This window comes from Anolis sagrei, chromosome 5, assembly GCF_037176765.1.
Source record: "Anolis sagrei isolate rAnoSag1 chromosome 5, rAnoSag1.mat, whole genome shotgun sequence".
NCBI classification, from domain to species: Eukaryota; Metazoa; Chordata; class Lepidosauria; order Squamata; family Dactyloidae; genus Anolis; species Anolis sagrei.
Window position 1 is genome coordinate 19056651 of NC_090025.1, and position 16522 is coordinate 19073172.

General features: G+C 40.2%; 1 protein-coding gene and 1 long non-coding RNA gene across 7 annotated transcripts in view; both read right to left on the reverse strand.

Moving 5' to 3' along the window:
* LOC137097154 (uncharacterized) overlaps window positions 1–16522 on the reverse strand; it is a 336194-nt gene that overhangs the window by 64652 nt on the left and 255020 nt on the right. The gene's annotated exons all lie outside the window — the stretch shown is intronic.
* Window positions 1–16522, reverse strand: part of MAPK10 (mitogen-activated protein kinase 10) — a 272191-nt gene that overhangs the window by 64652 nt on the left and 191017 nt on the right. For all 6 annotated transcript variants that reach the window (XM_060779279.2, XM_067468579.1, XM_067468577.1 and 3 more), the window contains 4 exons: window positions 6461–6590; window positions 3316–3374; window positions 1827–1965; window positions 1041–1206 (listed from right to left, as the gene is read on the reverse strand). In XM_060779279.2, coding sequence (XP_060635262.1) covers window positions 1041–1206; window positions 1827–1965; window positions 3316–3374; window positions 6461–6590 — 494 coding nt within the window. The remainder of the gene's footprint in view (window positions 1–1040; window positions 1207–1826; window positions 1966–3315; window positions 3375–6460; window positions 6591–16522) is intronic.

A 16522-nucleotide genomic window follows, 5' to 3' on the forward strand; every position in this document is an offset into this window, starting at 1 on the left:
TAGACCTTCCAGAGCTGGCTTCTCATTGACTTTTATATTTTTATTCAATCTGGTTTCTTGGTTAATCGCGATTCATATAGCACTTATAGAATATCTCTGCATATCGTGGCAGCACTTAAAAGATATAAATATCAATAAATACAATCAAGCATAGTCTGCTATACTGGAGATTAAGTGATTTAAGTTGTTTTTACATTGGTGATTTTGTTACTTTTTAGATAAAAAGTAATATATCATACTGGCCAGTGGACTGGACATTGTAAAATTAACTCTAACTGCACTGAAATAAAAAGAAGTCTAAGTTGTTGCTTTTAAAAGATGTAAAACTCTAAGGGAACAAATTCCTAACAGATACCATATGTTGAATTTTGAGGGGACAAATGAGTCAGACCAGTTAACATAGAGTTTGGGCTGTAATTTCTAGTAACTAATTCGAACAACAACTCTCAGACTCTCTGCTAAACATGCTGCCTGGGGACTCTGGGGGAGTAGTTGTCCAAATGGTTACTTTTCCAAGATCTGCCTCTAATTTCCAGAAATGTGACTATGGCAAAAGGCTCTGTAAGATGTTTTTCTCCAATGTTACGATGACCAGTAGAAGCTCTGCCTAAATTATTCCCTTATACATATTTCTTTAAGGACACACACAGAGCATCATGTCCCTTTGATTAGTCTCCATACCTTTTCTTAACTACATTAATATTGCTAAAATTCTGACCAATAACCAGGAGTATAATTTGTGTGCACAGGATTTTCTACTATCTCAATGAAAAAAAACCACAACTGTTTAATTATGTTGCCTAATTTAATATCTATGTCCTTTCCAGTTCCCTTGTGCAGGAAATTCCATCTAAAAGAATCCATGTTTCAATTGTCCACAAAAGCAAATGGAAATGTTGATTATTTTATACTGGTGAAAACTTCATTTGAAAATATCTGCACAACAATATAAGAGCCGTCCTTGAACGTAATGAACATAAGATCATTCATCTTCACTGCCATTTGGTCAATTCATGTGTGTGTGTGTGTCTATATCCTACCGTTCTCCTTGTAGCCCATTCCCAAGATGACCTCTGGTGCTCTGTAGTACCGTGTGACCACATAGGGAGTCATCATGAAGCTAGTGCCTGCAGTTCTGGCTAGTCCAAAATCTAGGATCTTCAACGTACAGTCAGATTTTACCACAATATTACTTGGTTTTAAATCCTGGAGAAGAGGGAAAAGAGTAGGAAAGAAACAGAAATTGTTACCTACAAGATATGGAAGTGCAAATTTACTAGGGTGAAACTGCAAGTGATAAAAGATTCAAGAGACAGCAAAGAGTTGGAGTATGTGGCCAGTAGAAGTTTAAGCAGAAAGGGAAAGCAGGGCCAGTCATACTATTGAAAAAATAGTGAAACAACAACTTATGTCTCATCCTACTAGAAAGTCGATAGATCTTGTGTGTCAGTTTACCATGCATTCAATAACATTTTTTTTCAAACTGCCAAACTTTGGGAGAGGGCTTTAATAGTTTTTCTAACTCCTGTGTCAAAATAACTTGCTTGAGATAATATGCTGCCTAACAGATGGGTGACAGAGCAACTACGTATTTGCTGCTTTGCCTTAGGCAGTAAGATGAGCTGAACTGGAATTGGAGATTCAAGAGGCAGCTCTTGTTGGCATCTACGGGCAATCTAAAACAGAAACCAAAATCAGACATACTTTAGAGAATAACAGGAAGCTGCAGAGGAGAGATGTTCAGCATGATCAGTCTTTCAAGCACTTATTTTCTCTAGGGCATGAAACCTGATTTGAGATGCTATGGCAGAGGGGTTTTAGCTTACCCTGTGAATAATTCCTGCAGAATGAAGATGTTTGATGCCACAAAGCATTTGGTAGAGCAGGTAAGACATCCGTTCATGGTCTAGTTCCATCTGAATTACCTGGCACAAGTTGGCATCCATCAGTTCCATTACTAAATAACTAGATGGGAGAAAAAGCCACTTAATTACTACTTTAAATGGAAGCATGCTTGCCAGAGTTCGAAAACTTCACTTTTTTGGATTATAGGCCCCAGAATAGCCAACTGGAAGATTCTTGCTTGTGGTAGTCCGTCCCACCCCCCCCCCCCCCAAAAAAAAAAAACCCCAACTTTTCCAAGATCTCCTTGGAATACGTTTTCTTTAGTGGCCACATCAATCTGAATTCATTTTGCAGAAAGGATTGAAAGAGCAAAATTGACATTTCTCTACACCCACTGGAATAAAGTGTCCTTCAACAAATTCACACAGTTGTCAGAGTGCCCCCACTTTGAAAAGCCATGTCTTTATAAATACATGAAGTTGCCTTATACAAAAACTGCTTGATAGTGATGAAGAGCAGCTCCAGTACTGTGTTAACCACAGATGGAAACCTGTGGCAATCCAGATGTTGGACTCAACAGAAATATGTTTAAAATTGTTTAGGCTAAAATTCTACCAGTGTATTCTGTAGAGGGAATACAAAAGAAGCAAGCCAGCTATGGTACAAAGGATCTTTCACAATGCACCTTCATGGTTAGCCATTGGCTATTTGGAATGGAGAGGGTAGAATTTCATGTAGGAGCCACCGAGCAGTCATCATGCTGCCTAAGCAAATTGTTGCACAAGGAGGTCCAAGATATCTTCCTTATGTAACATTGGAAAAGTCAGTTATACTAGCAATAAAAAGTAGTTACACTACTGTAAAGAGACAAGAAGATTCTGGACACCCTATTTCATAATATTGGACATTTTGGAGGAGGTTATTGTAGGCCAAAAGTCTCCTCACCTCTTGACTACACTGTTTAATGACAGTACTGCTCCCTGAAATAATTTTAACTGGAAATCACAGGGACTGGGTAGTACGCGTGCCACTATTATGTTTTTCCAGACAACATGGGTTCCTCTTATATCTTTCCAAATTATACAATTTCCCCAACTTTAACCCAACCTTACTTGTCATGAGTCCAGCCTATGAAATCTTAGGACTTGTAGTTTTGTGATATATGTATAATTTTCTATCAAAGAGCTCTAGTGCCCCACAAAACATAGTTGTTCTTCCACAGGCATTATCCTTAACCTTAACTAATATGCTTAACCTTAACTAATATGCTAAATTGAGGTAAAAAGTGATTTCTGAAATACCAAAACGCAGGGGAAGACCATCTAGATGTTTACCAGCTTCTCCACTAGGCAATTTCTAGCCATTTGTTCCATCCTATTATTACTAGACTTTAATTTTCACCCCAGAGCATAATGCCTTCCTCTTCACCAATTTCTCTTTCCCCACAGAAAAGATTTAGGCTTTACTTACACATCCTGGAACTCCTCCAGAGATTTCTGTGGTGTGAAGACATTTAATAAACTGATAATCTGAAAAGTAGCAAGGGAGGAGAGAACGGTAATAAAACATTAGCAGTTGATCAGATTATGACGGAACACTCTGCAGATAAATCCAGGGGTGTTTATGGCTGTTGACTTTCAACCAACCAATCCTGCTACAAAGGTTTAAAGAAACATCCCACAAACATTATGTTTGCATGTATGTAGCTCAATACTATAAAAGCAAAGGAAATATTATCACCAAACCAATTGACTCCAGAACTGAATTTCCATGTCACAATAGGAGTACATTAACTATGTTTGGTAAAATAAAAAAAAAGTGTCTTATTGATAGACTTAATCAAAGAAGCCACAGACCTGAGTTTAGGAGACCTGAGAAGGGCTGTGAATCACAGGGATTACTAGAGATCTCCGAGGACCATGCCACACAGCCCTATATCCCAGAATATCAAGGCAGAAAATCCCACAATATCTGCTTTGAACTGGGTTATCTGTGTTCACACTCAGATAATGTGACATTTTCTGCCTTGGTATTCTGGGATATAGGGCTTTATGGAAGGGCCCTGAGTCTAGATTTGCTATATATAAGCCAACTTGATGGCAAAGAAGCAACAAATATCTTATACTTTCTGGTAAAGGATTAAGAATCAGAAATGTAGTTGAAGACAGTTTGAAACATAACATCTAGCTTCTATAAACCATAGACTACTGCTATTTGCAATAAAATGTCCAATACTCAGCGCCTGTTACATCATTAGGCAGAGTAGAAATACTATCTCAAGTATCAGAAAGGTGCAGGGAAAGGGCACAGAGGTGAGTTGCTGTGCATAGATATGACAACTGTATGTAGTATATGACTTGCTAATGAACACTGCTGTACATACTATATGATTTGTTGTTCAGTACCCTCAGATTTTGTGCAATACTAATAGAAAGAATATTCAGTACACTTCAGAGTGTGGTAGAGATTTTTAAACAGACCCTGGACAACCATTTGTCTGGAATGCTTTCATTGTGTGTTCCTATACAGCAGGGGGTTGGACTGGATGGTCTTTGAAATCTTCTCTAACTCTAAGTGTCTCTGAAAATGTTGATTAAGACATGAAAACAGAGCTTTCTTAATCTTGGGAAACACTGATGAGGGCAAGTCTTCCGCAAAGAGAATCTGTACAGTTTGAGATTTTCTGCACACACACACACACACACACAAACACACTAGCATTTTGAGTGTGGAAAGAATGTTTTCTACACAGAAAACATGATTTTATGAATAACATTCCTGTAATGAAATTGGGGGTTTTTTTACCAGAGTAAGTTCCAAGCTGCAAATAGTCTTTGAAAACTGCACTGTTCCTGAAAACTCTGCTTTCATCAGTTAATCAAACATTTTATAGATTCGTAGATTCAGTAAAGTAAATGATCACTGCTTTGCCATGCAACCATTTTTCCATTGAATGGGTGTTTTGTCTATAAAATGAATTTTTGGGCCAATTTGGGCCAATTATCCAGGAAGTAAAATGAGGTAAATATGCCTACATGTGCCTTATATGGTTTTTGGGAGCATTCAGGGGCAAAATAATGTATTTTATTTTACTTATGTTCAGCTGTGTTGGGGTATTTCTGCGAGGAGGGGGAAATGGGAGCCCCAATCCCTGACAATTGCCACTCCTTCTCTAAGGTTCAATAAGGGAAGTAAATGTCCCAGAGACATGAAATAGTTGCCAATTCCTAATGTCCTAATGGCCATGGTGGTCCATGTTCTTGTCACATCTAGGTTCGATTACTGCAACACCCTCTACATGGGGTTGCCTTTGAAGACTGCTCGGAAGCTTCAAATAGTCCAGCGAGAGCCAGCCAAGTTAATAACTGGAGCGGCGTACAGGGAGCACACAACACCCATGTTAGGCCAGCTCCGCTGGCTGCAAGTTTGCTACCGGACACAATTCAAAGTGCTGGCTTTGGCCTATAAAGCCCTAAATGGCCCCACCCCGATTTACCTGTCTGAATGCATCTCCCCCATGAATCACCGCGGAGATTAAGATCTTCTGGGGAGGCCTTGCTCTCAGTCCCACCATCATCACAGGTGTGTTTGGCGAGGACAAGAGACAGGGCCTTCTCAGTAATTGCCCCTAGCTATGGAACTCCCTTCCTAATGATATCAGATCAGCCCCCTCCTTGTCCTTTAGAAGGAAGATAAAAATGTGGCTGTGGGACCATACCTTTGGGACTGTGCAATGAGGCAGTGATAGGAACCCTTAGTATGCCAACCAAATTCAATATGGTTGTTGAGACAGTTTTAACTAGAGGATTTTAATGTCAAGATAAGTGATTTTAATGCTTTTGTATGTGTATGGTCTAGTATGTTTCAGCATTAAATGTTTGCCATTTACATGTTGTGCTCCACCCTGCTTTAAATACATACATGCATACATACATACATAAAATATGTGCTAGAAAAAAGCCCTGTGCTCCATGGCTGGGTGAAGAGATTGCATAAAGGGGGGGAGGGGGAATCAAACAGTGGGATCAAAGATTCATGTAGAAAGTGAAGGCCTGGTTCACCACCCAACTGTTCTACCCCACATGAGTAAATTCTGACCTTGGCCTTAATCCTGAGACTTTTCACATAAGCATAAACATTATCCAAAATTAGCATATATCAGCTAAGTAGCTGTGGACTGGAAAATCAGAGCACAATTGATCTATTGTTACACAAAAGGAGAGATGCTGAATCAGTTTTCTACTTTTCCATCAAAAGGACTTTCATGGGATAAATAGGTGAACATCTCCATAGCGACAGCACCATTAAATATGTTGATCCCCAGCTCAGTTGTTCCTCCAGGCAGCAAACAGAGAAGCCAGCTAGGTTTTTGCCCTTTCCTTGACACATACGTTTCAGAAAAGAATATTGTAACCTAGACCACATTCATACCTCCTAAAGCCATTCAATCTCTGCAGAGCTAGCAGTGGAAGAAATTATATTTCCATCCGTGACACATAAAGAATTCAGCTTTCAAAATAAGGTAGTTATTAAGATGTCACAAAGGTATAATACAGTTTCGTTCAATGGTGTCAAACGTTGTGTCTTAATCCAGCTACCAACGGAAAAAACTTACATTTTTGTGATTCACACATTTCATGAGGACTAGTTCTCGGTAAGCTCGCTTAGCGTGTGTCTGGTTTTGAAACGGCCTGCTGAGCTTCTTGATGGCCACATTCCTGTCGAGAACAGCATCATACGCAGCACTGGGAAATGAGAAGCACAGAAATATTACATTGGGTTCATGCCCATACAAAGTTTGTTATATTAATTTCATAAATAGCACATTCTCCTTCCAGGAATTTGCAGATTTATTAGACAAACTGTGAAAGGAATCCAGCTTGCTAGAAAAATATATACATTTGTCCAAATGCTATTTAAAATGAAGTCAACAGCGGAACACAGTTATCATACTAGTTAAACTTGAGTTCGGACACAAATCTTATATACTTGTGTAATTGATGGTTTTTGTGGCACAAGTTCCAATGAATCATCTGAGCAACGGTGTTGTGCCTCTGCTTGTAGTCTGTCTGCGCGATCTTCTTGTAGCAGCTCAGGATGTGATCTATTGTTTCATCTGCTTACTTGCAGAGTCTACATTTTCAATTCTGGCTTTATTGGCATTGGTTCGAATGGCTTGTTCTTGGGCTGCCAGAATCAGGCCCTCCATCTCCTTTTTCAGAGTTCCATTTGTGACCCATAGCCATGTTTTTTCTTTGTCAAGTTGGCTCTCAATTTTTCCCAGGAACTGTCCATGGAGAGCCTTCTTTCGCCAGTTTTCTCTTCTACTCTGGATTGTGTTTTTACGGTATTCCATTATTATTATTATTATTATTATTATTATTATTATTATTATGGTCTGATCTACCAGGGCCACTTTTGAAGCACAACACCATGTGGGTAAGCTAATTTAAGATTTCTCAATCTTAAAGATTTCTACTCTCTAAAATCATGGAGTTTATAGTTTATGAAGAGGTATTTAAAATTCTCAGCCCAGAGAAGTCTAGTGCCTCAACCAATGTGCTGTTCCAAAGACTTAATAGGATGTACCCATGCAGTTAAAGTGGACTCATAGCACTATAATTGTGTGGTGTGAAAGGGTCCCCAGATGCAACAATGGTCAATGGAAAATAGGCTGCAGTCGTGTCATCATACACCACAGTTTTCTGACTAAAAAATGCCATGTGTTCCTCTATTAACCAATGTAAAACTACTTATTATGGCCTATCCATGGTTGATTTTGTTTTGACAAATAGCTGAAGTGGGTAGGTCCAGAGCCAAATGGGGGCTGTGAAAAGGGGGCCTTTAACCTTTTGCCCCATGATGAAATATCATCCCCATTTACATGCTTGCTTTTTGCAATATGAAAATATCGCAACAGCAGGGGCTGGTTTTAATGCATCCGCTGACAATATTTTATTGTTGATATTATTAGCTGATTTAACGTTGCTGCCTGCTGCTTAGGGAGCTGTAAGTCAAGGGGTGGTTGATACAGGGAAATAAGTAATAAATAAATTGCTAGAAGAACTCTCTTGGCATAACAGTTTAAATGTTTTTCTCCTTGAGATTCCTCCTCTCCCACAAATCCCATGACTCTTACTTTCTGCGCTGCTAATTTCAGTCTCACCGGAAAGCTTATCTGCTTTTGCACACAGTCTCTCAAAGTGTTTGTATGTATAACCTGTAGCTTACTGTTTGAAAACTGGAAGGCAACCTCCGCCTGCTACGTGCCACAATCATTTCACATCTTTGGTTTGTTTTTTTCAAAACAACTAAACAATATAATACAATAATAGAGGCTTTTATCCACTCTGCAGAATCATTGCTGAGCTTAATTGAGTAATATATGTGTGCCTCCCACCCCCCCTTCTACTGAGGATCCCATTATGATGAAAAGAACATGCCAGCTATGGTTAGTAATTAATTTGCACCAGAAAAAGATTGGGGGGGGGAGGAGAGAAATAAAGCACATTTAAAAATGATGTCTCTATTTGCTAAAAGCAAATTTGTTTCAGTGGGCTGGAGGACTGCATTTTGCCTCTAAATTATCTTATTCAACTTAGTCAGTAACATATAATAATATGTGCCATGTTTGTTCCTCAGCAAAGGCAAGGCGTAGCTCTTCATTATTCCTGAAGATACTGTCATCTAACATCCAACTGCATTTTCTTACATTCAGAACTTGGAAAGTGCTTTTAAAAAACAGTTAGTGGCAATTACATTCCAATTCCCACAAACGCCATATAGCAAGATGTATTCAAAAATAAAATAAAAAGCAATTCTTCCATTTCCCCAGTTCTGAAAGAACCCATAGGGCGGACTTTAGCACAGCTGGCAAATCACCAGCAATGATAAGACCTACCAACCAAAAGGTTGTCAGTTTGAAGCCCCAGGTCAGCATGAGCTCCTGAGTGTCAGCCCAGCTTACTGTTGACCGAAGCAGTTCGAAAACAGCTTGAGCTGTAAGTAGGAAAATTAGAGACAGCTAAAACAAGTGGGGGGAGGTATTTTACAACACCATAAAGAAAAAGATCAGAAAGAGCCCGGTGTCCAAAAGGAAGGAGGAAGTCCTGATGGCTCTTGTTGTGACTCAGCTGGAATCTCAGAGTGATAGTGTCAATGATTCTGATGGGGATGATGTTCTTTGGTGTCTTAAGCAAGGTGATTCTACTCTGAGGTGCGACAGCTCTTTGACATAGAGAATGGAGCGACAGCACCCCCCGTGGCTGGATTTGAGCACAACCTCCATGGCACCAAAAAAAAAAAAAAAGCTGGACGTTGACACAACATACCTCCTTGCTGTTCTGTTTTTCCCTATCCTGTCTATCCAAAATGGCTTTGAATGTTTGCCATGTATTTGTATACTGTGATCTGCCCTGAGTCTCCTTGGAGAGAAAGGGTGGAATATAAATAAAGTGTTATTATTTTAAAAACCGAAAATGAGAAAAACCAAAACTGACCAAAGTTCATCCATGTCTGCCCATAGAATACTCAGAGATTCAAAGCTAGACATTTTTGAATACTAATGCCTTTTAGGCATGCTTATATCTCAAAAGACTAGTTTGAATCCTTGTGTTTATATTCAATCATACTGGTGAACTATGGTCACTGTCTCTTTTTTCCTGGAAGACTCATGAACTTTAACATCTGTATGAAAGTCAGGTGTGGCATTATTCTTTTTATGTCAAGAGTCTATTGAATGTATTGAATTTCCTGGGGATAATTTGTATTAATTATAATTAGCTTCTGGAAGTGCAGATTTGGGTAAACTGGCACTACAATACAATCCCTTCATATCCATATTAATTCTACATTGATTCATGTTGATTGCTACGATTTCCCTGCAGGGTACCAGGGAAATTGTCTTCCATACACAACCCAGATCCCTGCTGTGTATGTACACAGCTGAAGACAAATATCAGAAAACAAATAACAAAGCCAATGGAAAATTGGTGGATATGCTTAATGAAAACTGGCATCTCGAATTTTAATCCCCTTGCTTTTATATTGGCTTGTGTCCCCATGCCACCCCTTGAATGCATACTCCAAAACACTCAATATTGCATTCAAATTCTTGAAGAAAAATATAATGCTCCATCCATCACTCACTCACTCACTCATTCATATATACATACTTCTGTTTTAAAATGTATTCTTTTGTCAACATGTTTGAGTGTTGAGGGGCCCCTCATGGCACCGTGGGTTAAACCACTGTGCTGCTGAACTTGCTAACCGAAAGTTGGCAGTTTGAATCCAGGGAGTGGGGTGAGCTCCCGCTGTTAGCCCCAACTTCTTCCAAGCTAGCAGTTCGAAAACATGCAAATGTGAGTAGATCAATAGGTACTGGTTTGGCAGGAAGGTAACAGCGCTCCATGCAGTCATGCTGGCCACATGACTTTGGAGGTGTCTACAGACAACACTGGCTCTTTGGCTTAGAAATGGAGATGAGCACCACCCCTCAGAGTCAGGCATGACTAGACTTAATGTCAAGGGAAAACCTTTACCTTTACTTTACTTGAGTGTTCATTATCTCTATGAAGTGCCTCTCATTAAATGTTATTGTCAACTCTCTAATTAAGGATGCATGGTAATTCAGTATGCATGGGGCAGCTGGGTAAAATCATTCCAAAGCAATTGTATTTTTTGCTTTATCCCACCTATGTGATTTAATAGGAGATTGGAGAAATGGAACAACAATTTGTGAATTCTTTTCATCATCATTTTTATATCGCAAATAGTTTAGGCAGATCATAATCCCACACATGGCACTGCATACATGCTATCTGTATCTATGTTGTGCTGCTTATTAGGAAAATGTGGCCCCATAGTGAATGTTATTTGTGAACCCTTTTTACACCCAAAAGAAACCAATATGTTTCATTGTTTATCTCTGCTTCCATTCTCAACACCTTCCTTTGTTGTTGCCTTTGTGCTGGATGTTAGACTGTATGTTTCCTGGACCAGTTTTACTTTCTACACCAGGAAAGAAAGGAAGAAAAAAAAAAGAAATCCCCCTGTTATTCAAAATAAATCAGTACTGTAATCACATAAGTCCCAGTATTTGCTGCTTAGGGTTTAAGAAATAATCTGCTTTTCCATATGCTAAATTTCAAAACTAGCTAAGCAAATCATTAGTTCTTGCATTGCTCAAGATATACATCTGCAGAGGCAGGCTGCCAGAGCTACTTAATTATTACTCAGTCAATATGCATACTTTTCATGTAGGCAATATCGAAAATCTTTGCAATTAAATTCATGTATTTGTGTGTCACTTGGGACTGTGCATTTTACTGGGAAACATATCAAATAAATTGTCCATTTTGGACAGTCTTCCATAACATCCACAAACAAAGGTGTTTTTTTCTCTGCATCCAGCTCAATTTAGGGAACCTGGTCCATCTAATCCAGCAGTGTTATAACCAGGACCATCCAATATCTCACACTGTGTGACTCAGTAATTTAGTGGGAAATTACTGAAGGATTTAACTAGCACCGTTCCCACCTCTGAGTCTGAAGATGTTTTCCTTCCCCTTGCTGTGGGGAAAATTAGAATCCTGGACACAGATTCACATGTCCACCAAGCAAAGACATGTGAAGAGGGAATGGAAAAGAAGAAATCCTTGGAAAAAAGCTTTTATTCTAAGCAAGCAATCATTCATTACTAAAAGTGTGTCTTGTACATGCAAGCACCTTTCTTCAGGCATTACTTGAGGGTGGCTACAGGTTGGGTATCACTTATCTGTAATGCTTGGGACTAGAAGTGTCATTAACCTTTACTTTACCCCTTGGCTAGGACCACAGTGGTGCAACGGATTAAACCCTTGTGCTGGCTGAACTAATGACCGAAAGGTTGGAGGTTCAAATCTGTGAGATGGGGTGAGCTCCCATCTGTCAGCTCCAACTCCCCATCAGGGACATGAGAGAAGCCTCCCACAGGATGGTAACACATCTAGGCATCCCTGGTCAATGTCTCTCCAGATGGCCAATTCTCTCACACCAGAAGTGACTTGCAGTTTCTCAAGTCACTTCTGCCATGATTTAACAAAACCCTCAACTATATTACCCAGATAATGGGGGGGGGTGCATTATGACAAGTGTGCATTATCTAATTGGTAGTAGTTTTCCAGGGTCTAAAGCACATAGTGTTCCCCAATCACAGAGCTTTACCTTCAATGGCTCAGGAGTGAGTACATTCTGAGAACTGCTCCATGATGTCCACAAACCAATTAAGGGGGTTGTATTTCTGGCAACAGTTATCTCACTACTAATTCTCAAGATGGTCACTATGCCTGGGAGCACAACTCAATTTGTGTACACTTTTGTCAGTCTCCATGCATCTTAGTTTAACGGAGTGGTTGAAGATGTCATCGGGAGGAGGAGCAGGATTTTTTAAAAAGTAAACCTATTTTTCACTAAGACTAACTCTCCTAGAAACCTCTGAGAAGTGTAATCAACTTCTTAATATAGCAAATATTCCATGTGCCATTCTTCCTCTACAAACCGATGAAATTGTGGCAGCAGCCCAAAGGAGTGTGAGATTGGCTTTTAAAAGAAGGCATACAAGACTACAGTAGTCCATGCTCTGGTTACATCCAGAATAGATTACTGCAACGCGTGCTACGTGGAGTTGCCTTTGAAGACTGTTCGGAAGCTTCAAATGGTCCAATGGACGGCAGCAAGATTGCTCACTGGAGCAGCGTACAGGGAAGATACAACCCCTCTGTTATGTCAGTTCCACTGGCTGCCAGTCTGCTATCAAGCACCATTCAAAGTGTTGGCTTTAGCCTATAAAGCCCTAAACTGTTCCAGCCCAGCATACCTGTCTGATTGGATCTCTCCCTATGAACCAATTCGGAGCTTAAGATCATGTGGGGAGGCCCAGTCGCAAATGCAACTGATGGGGACAAGAGACAGGGCCTTCTCAGTGGTGGCCCTTCGGCTGTGGAATTCCCTCTCTAGAGATATTAGATCAGCTGCCTCCCTCCTCACGTTCCATAAGAAAGTAAAAACATGGCTTTTTGACCAAGCTTTTGGAGGTCTTGTGCAATAGATAAATATGGATTTATGAGCAATGACTATTGGAATGGCCCAGATTATGACTTTGAATAATGTGGTTAACAGTGAAGGCAGTGTTTTATATGTTTAAATGTTTAAGTAATTTTATAATTTTATTTCAATGTTTATTTTAACTGTACATTGCTTTTGAATAGTTGCCTATGTGTAAGCCGCCTTGAGTCCCCTCCGGGGTGGAGAAAGGTGGGGTAGATATGTTGGTACCATCAACATGCAACATTGATTTCTCCCCTGTGCTACCACCACACCAGTGCTTGCTAATGTGCCAATCTTGCTATGGGATGTAGTAATTGGTAGTCGACACAGACAAAGATTCCTCAATGGCTTCAACATGCTTAATTATTTGGGTGAGAATATCCTTATTGTGGCATTACCATGCTTATCTTTGAATGTCGCTGTGCAGCTTGATTTCACATAGGCATTCATGCTATAATGAAATATCAAAAATGAAATGATGTTGAAAATATGCCTGGCAACTCCTTGTAACAACATCAACATTACTGACCCATTGTAAGCAAACAAACAAAACGAGATGCCCTGTGTGAAACTGCAATTCTATTTCCACTTTTTTGGCAGTAAATCCAACTGAACTCAGTGCAACTTACATCCAAGCAGGCCCGTAGCCAGGATTTCATTTCGGGGGGGAGGGGGGGGGGGCTAAAAAAATTTTCAGGGGGGGTTTCGGGGGGGCTGAGTTTCGGGGGGGGGGGCTGAATCTGAGTGAAAGAGGGTCTTCCCTAGCAAACCTTTTGTATCATTACCCCAATACCCCCATGCATATGGGATATATTGAGTATGGTGATCAGATCATGATATGAATAAACATAACAGTTTAAATAATGCACCAATAAGGCCTTTTCGCGAACCACCATGAAAATTTCGGGGGGGGGGGGGGGGCTGAAGCCCCCCGAGCCCCCCCCCCCCCCCCCCGGCTACATGCCTGCATCCAAGTAAATGTACCGAGAATTGCAGCATTTTTGGCACTTCAAACAACCTGATGAAAACATAGGCTAAAACAATATACACACTGCAGAACTATAACAGTTTGACACCATGGCTCAATGCTAAGATTTGTAGTTTGGGGAGATACTACTTACGGTACCCTTCTCTGTTAGAAACCTCTGTTGCAATAACAAACTACAAATCTCAGGATTCCATAAAACTGAGCCTTGGCAGTTAAAGTAGTGTCACACTGCTGTAAGTTTGCAGTGTGAATTCTCTCTAATAATCAAATAGGTGTCATTTTTCCTGCTTTCTGATTCTCTTGAGACATTCTTGTTTCCTGCCAGAGGCTAAGCATGGTCAAAGGGATTTGGAAAGCTTACAAACACTCCCAGAAAATAGTGCTTGTGCCTTTTCCTCTGGAAAGATTATCACAGATATCCTTGCTAAACTATGACTTTATCCTACCATCTATATAGCTGTGGCATTTATAAAACAACAGCAACCAGAGCTATAAGTCACTTGTGGTTTCCTCATAAAAGCTATAGCTTTTCTGTGGGGGAAAATTATTTGAGCTTACAATCAAATGCTGGCAGCTGAGGGATACTGAAAATGCTGTAAATAAATTGGTGCTCAATAAACGGTTAGTTCAGTGAAGTATATTATTCGTTTCCCAATTGGTCTTTCTTTTTAAAAGAAAACAGTAAATAACTCTTGAAATAGCTCAGTTTAATGAGGACAAAGATTGCTTTCAACTAAACACCTAACTTGCCAAGCCCACAATAAATGGCGCATGAAAAAATATATATTTACACACATCATTATCAATGAGTTGAAAGCTTATTTCACTGACAGGAGAAGTTTTTAAACTGTGCTTGTTTTAACAAAACAAATATTGCAAAAATCAAGGTAGGTAAAGGTAAAGGTTTTCCCCTGACATTAAGTTCAGTTGTGTCTGACTCTAGGGGCTGGTGCTCATCTCCATTTCTAAACTGAAGAGCCAGCATTGTCCATAGACACTTCCAAGCAGGCCCGTAGCCAGGATTTCGTTTCGGGGGGGGGGGGGTGAATTTTTTTCAGGGGGGGTTCAGAGGGGCTGAGTTTTGGGGGGGGGGGGGCTGAGTTTGAGTGAAAGAGGGTCTAGCCTAGCAAACCTTTTGTATCACTACCCCAATACCCCCATGCATATGGGATATATTGAGTATGGTGATCAGATCATAATATGAATAAACATAACAGTTTAAATAATGCACCAGTAAGGCCTTTTCGCGGACCACCATGAGAATTTCGGGGGGAGGGGGCTGAAGCCCCTCCAGCCCCCCCCCTCCCCGGCTACATGCCTGCTTCCAAGGTCATGTGGCTGGCATGACTGCCTGGAGCAACATTACCTTCCTGTCAGAGCGGTACCTACTAATCTACTCACATGTGCATGTTTTCAAACTGCTAGGTTGGCAGAACCTGGGGCTAACAGTGGGAGCTCACCCTGCTCCCCGGATTCAAACCTGCGACCTTTCAGTTAACAGGTTCAACGGCTCAGTGGTTTAACCCACTGCGCCACCAGAGGCTCCAAGATCAAGGTAGACCACTCAAAAAGCAAAGAGAAAGAATAGAGAAACTACACATGCAGTTGGCATATGCCAGCAAAAGAAGGTGCCGTTTGCCAGTCTTGGTAGATATAGCTAGGAAGGATGGCTTATCACACTATAAAATGAATCCACTTTAAATCCAGTTGCTGCCTCCTGCAGAATTCTGGGGTTTGTAGTTTAAGGAGGAGTCTTTAACAGCCTCACTAAACTGCAAATCCCAGAATTCTGCAGGAAGCAGTAAAGTGCCCCAAAACATCCTCTGTGCTCTGGTTTGTAAAACTGGCCCACACTGTAGACCACCTTCATAGCCTTGGTAACACAATGCATAATTTCAGTTAAGCACTGCAGTTCTAGACCACAATTTATTTATTTATTTATTTATTTCGAGGTTTTATATACCGACCCTCTCACCTTCAAAGAGGGATTCGGACCGGTTCACAACATGTGTTAACATACAAAAAATATACAATAACAACACAATGCCACTTCATTACACGATTAAAATATCAGCACCATACACATTAAAACATTATCATCCCAGTTAAAAGAGCCAAATCGTCCGACACCATCACAATCCCATTCATCATCCTCCTTTCATGTGGGCAAAGACCACAAGCTTTGTAAACAGAAGTATACTAATTCAAATTCACCTTTACTCAGCTTGGTGTATTCTAGTATGTAGTCAATCAATTTGCTCATAATTTGGTTACGGTCAATCTTATCTGGCAGGACATTATTTTCTCAAGGAGGGGACTGTCCCAGCTCCCTTCTGATTACAAGTTGTAGGCGTAGAGTCCTGCAGAAATTTCCACCAGTAACTATTATAACTTACCAATGACTTACCCACCACTGGAAATTATCACTGGGATTTATCAAAAGAATAAAGTTTTTAAAATATTAGAAAAAAAGGAGGGGGAAAGGGAATATATACCTTCCAACATTTCACAGATAAAACTGGAATATATGTGACCAAGTGAGTATGATTAAGACAGGAAAAGTTATTTATGAGGAAAAACACATGAGCTAAAAAGGCTACA